Raw genomic sequence first — 3178 nt, 5'->3', positions numbered from 1 at the left:
ACTTAAGAAAATTTTAGCGTTTGAAAACGTGATTCCCCGGAATCAAATTTATCGTCTTGAACGATCAAGTTATCGGGGACAGGATATGTGCAATTTACAACCAGATGAAAATGGTGAATTGGAATTGCTTGTTTCAACGGAATTATCAATTAGCTAATATACACACTATATGAATTTTACTCACAATAAACTGTTTCACAAAAAATTGACCAAAAATTGAATGTGGAATTTTATCAAACACTTGGTGAGCGATTTTCACCAAGTTTCAATTTTTGCTCAACTATGAATTTTTGCCGAAAACGAATATTGAAAAGATAAAACTAAAGACGATAAAGAACACGATATTTGTTTAGGCAGTTCCTCTATCGTCCTCGCAGGAGTACGTCTGCCCCTAATTTCAAATGAAATTAGGAAAGTTTTATTTGATTGCAAAATGTTTAACAAGGAAAGAGTTTACCAATCACCAACTACACACATGCAGTAAAATTGAATACAAATCTTTCCTCCTCTTGATTCAAGTAGAACCAAGTCAATGTCAATGATCTCTACCGATCATGACCCCGATCCTTCCTTTTTAATCCTCCGGTTGTAGCAAATTTGATGAGCGAATCTACAATCCCTCAATTCCTTATGCTCGGCTGAATTGAATCCAAAGCGAAGCGATCGTCAAAAACATTCAAATCAAAACCTTGATGTAGAAGGAAAAACCCTAAGATTTTATACAAAAAACACCCTCAACAATCTTCACTCGAACAAGACAATAGTCCACCGTCGAACCTTATCAACGCACGTTCCTTACTACGATCGAAAAAGATTATTATGTGTGATTTTCGATCAATAAGCGAAAGGTTGAAGATGAGAAGAAGCTTGAGTATATCTTTCACGTTTCTTGTTATTTTTCTTGAGAATGATCAAAGACAATATATACCACACCCTTTTCATTAGCCACTTAGAATCAGCAAAAAACCAGTAATTTTAGCGATATGTCGACCTGTCCATCTGTGTAGGTCGACCTATTGCAATTCTGCACTTATTTTGGAAGCAAACGTGATACATGCGTCGACCTATGAGATCGGCGTGCGCATTCTCGAGATTTCCTCAATTGTCTATGCGTCGACCTGTAGGGTCGGCGTGCGCATTCCCGAGATTTCCTCAATGTTCCATGCGTCGACCTGAATAGGCTATGCGTCGACGCATTCTGCCCAACATAGAATTTTTCTTAAGTATACCAATAGGTCGACCTGTAGCATCAATGAGTCGACCTGTTGACTGATTTTTGCCAAAAATATCTTTCCTCAATGCATCCACTCGTTTCCTTTGTCTTCACATTGATTTGGTCAAAGTCACAATGTTTTGACATCATGAAAATACACATTGCCCTCACATAAATTTGAACTAAATAGACATGCATCACAAGTTAGAAGAAAATATTATTATAGATAATCATTTGAATTATACATATAATAAGATTGGAAAAAAGGTTTTAATGTTAGTCAATGTAATATCAAGATATGTATAGAAAGCAAATTAATAAAATTTCTCCTTTTTTTTTTAATTTTTAAAAATGTAATATATAAAAAAAAAACAAATGATTGGTAAGTACAACATTACTTTTTGGACGTGATGTCAATGTCAAAAAAAAAATCTAATCTAGAAAAAATCCAATCCTGTAAATAAAAAATAAAAAACTGAAAAAAAAAATGTAATTATTAAGAACTAATAAAAATGTAAGATTCATTAATTAAGAAGGATTCATCTTTTATTTAACCAAATATTGGAGAACTATAATAGAAAGATTCATTTATTAAATAGAAAATAATAAAATTAAGAAAGCCTAATTTCGAAACCCAGTCGGTGTAAATAAAAAATTAAAAAAAAAAAAAAAAATCTTAGCCCATTAATATGTAAGATTTAATAAAATTGAGAGAATAAAATCTAATCTAATCTAGCATAGAAATAGGAATGGAAAGACATGAGAGAAGATTAAGTAGCCGTTAACCCTAATTAGCTATAAATAAGTACTTGTTTAACACTTTCTTTCAATTTTAGAGCGAAACTTTCTTACTCTCTTGTTGCTGCGCGCTGTTTCTTCTGATTATGTTCCATGGCTTCCTCATTTCATTCATTCATGTCTACCTCATCTCATTCATCTTCATCTTCATTTTCATCATGTGTTTCTTCTTCTTCTTCTTCTGTTATCTTTGTCTGTCCCCATCTTGCACTTGGTTCTTGTTCATGTTTCACACAAAAAATCACCAAAAAGAGGAAACGTGGACACCAAGAAACCAACAAGAACAACAAGACCAACAATGTTTCTTCATCCCTCTTGGATATGTCTTCATATCCCAAAACAATTGTTTGTCTCCATCTATCTCTTAATGTTTGTACTTGTCTCGGTGACACACAAATTGTCGAGAAACAAAAACGTGTCCAACAAGAAACCAATGTTTCAACAACAAACAGCACGTGCACTACTGTTGGGACAAGTTCTGATTGTTCAACCAATGTTGGTGATTCATGGATGATCAAGAAGGTGCTGACAAAGAGTGATCTTGACGACAATTGCAGACTTTTGTTGAATAAAGATTTGGCTAAGAAATGGGTGGTTCCTATGGTGGATAAAGCTAAAGCTGAAAACGAAGGTGATGAAGTCGAAGTGTTTGATGTCGACACTGGCTTTCCTGTTTCTCTTACTTTCAAGATACGACCTTCAAATGACAGTCATGTCTTCAACAATACATGGATTACAGATTTTGTAGACAGGAGAAGCTTAAAGAAAGGAGATGAAATTGGTCTCAAATGGAATGAAGAGAAGAAAAGATTTGATTTTTCTGTTCTTCATCGATCTGATGATAATTAGTATTAGTTTATGATTCTTGAAATTTAAGAGATTGTGATTATTTGTAAACATTGAGGATTTGTGTTTTGATGTTATAAATTAGAATGAGAATGTTTACGGTTCATTTAATGATAAATTAGCATGTTTCCCTTTTCTTTGCTTTGCAATTTCTGTCTTGTTTTTATGTCATAGAGGCACTGACCTGGTGAGAAGTGTTATACTTCTGCCGCGGTATGGCCTTTGAACAATGATTAGCCTGACTAAAGTCATTTATTCAAGGCCTCCGACTCCGTCAGATTAGGGGTAGTATGTCGTGCTTATGCCAAGAGTAGTACCATC

General features: G+C 34.1%; 1 protein-coding gene across 1 annotated transcript; it reads left to right on the top strand.

Moving 5' to 3' along the window:
• The first annotated feature begins 2332 nt into the window (after positions 1 to 2332).
• LOC131659427 (putative B3 domain-containing protein At1g78640) lies at positions 2333 to 2860 on the top strand. Its single transcript, XM_058928618.1, has one exon. It carries the CDS (start codon positions 2333 to 2335, stop codon positions 2858 to 2860), a length of 528 nt encoding a protein of 175 aa, XP_058784601.1.
• The last annotated feature ends 318 nt before the right edge of the window (positions 2861 to 3178 follow it).

Source organism: Vicia villosa, linkage group LG3 (assembly GCF_029867415.1).
Source record: "Vicia villosa cultivar HV-30 ecotype Madison, WI linkage group LG3, Vvil1.0, whole genome shotgun sequence".
Taxonomy (NCBI): Eukaryota; Viridiplantae; Streptophyta; class Magnoliopsida; order Fabales; family Fabaceae; genus Vicia; species Vicia villosa.
Note: the sequence above shows the minus strand (reverse complement) of the source record. Positions and strands in the feature narration are given on the sequence as shown.

Coding starts and splice junctions, on each gene's coding strand:
- LOC131659427 (XM_058928618.1), top strand. CDS start 2,333: ATGTCTTCATATCCCAAAACAATTGTTTGTCTCCATCTATCTCTTAAT.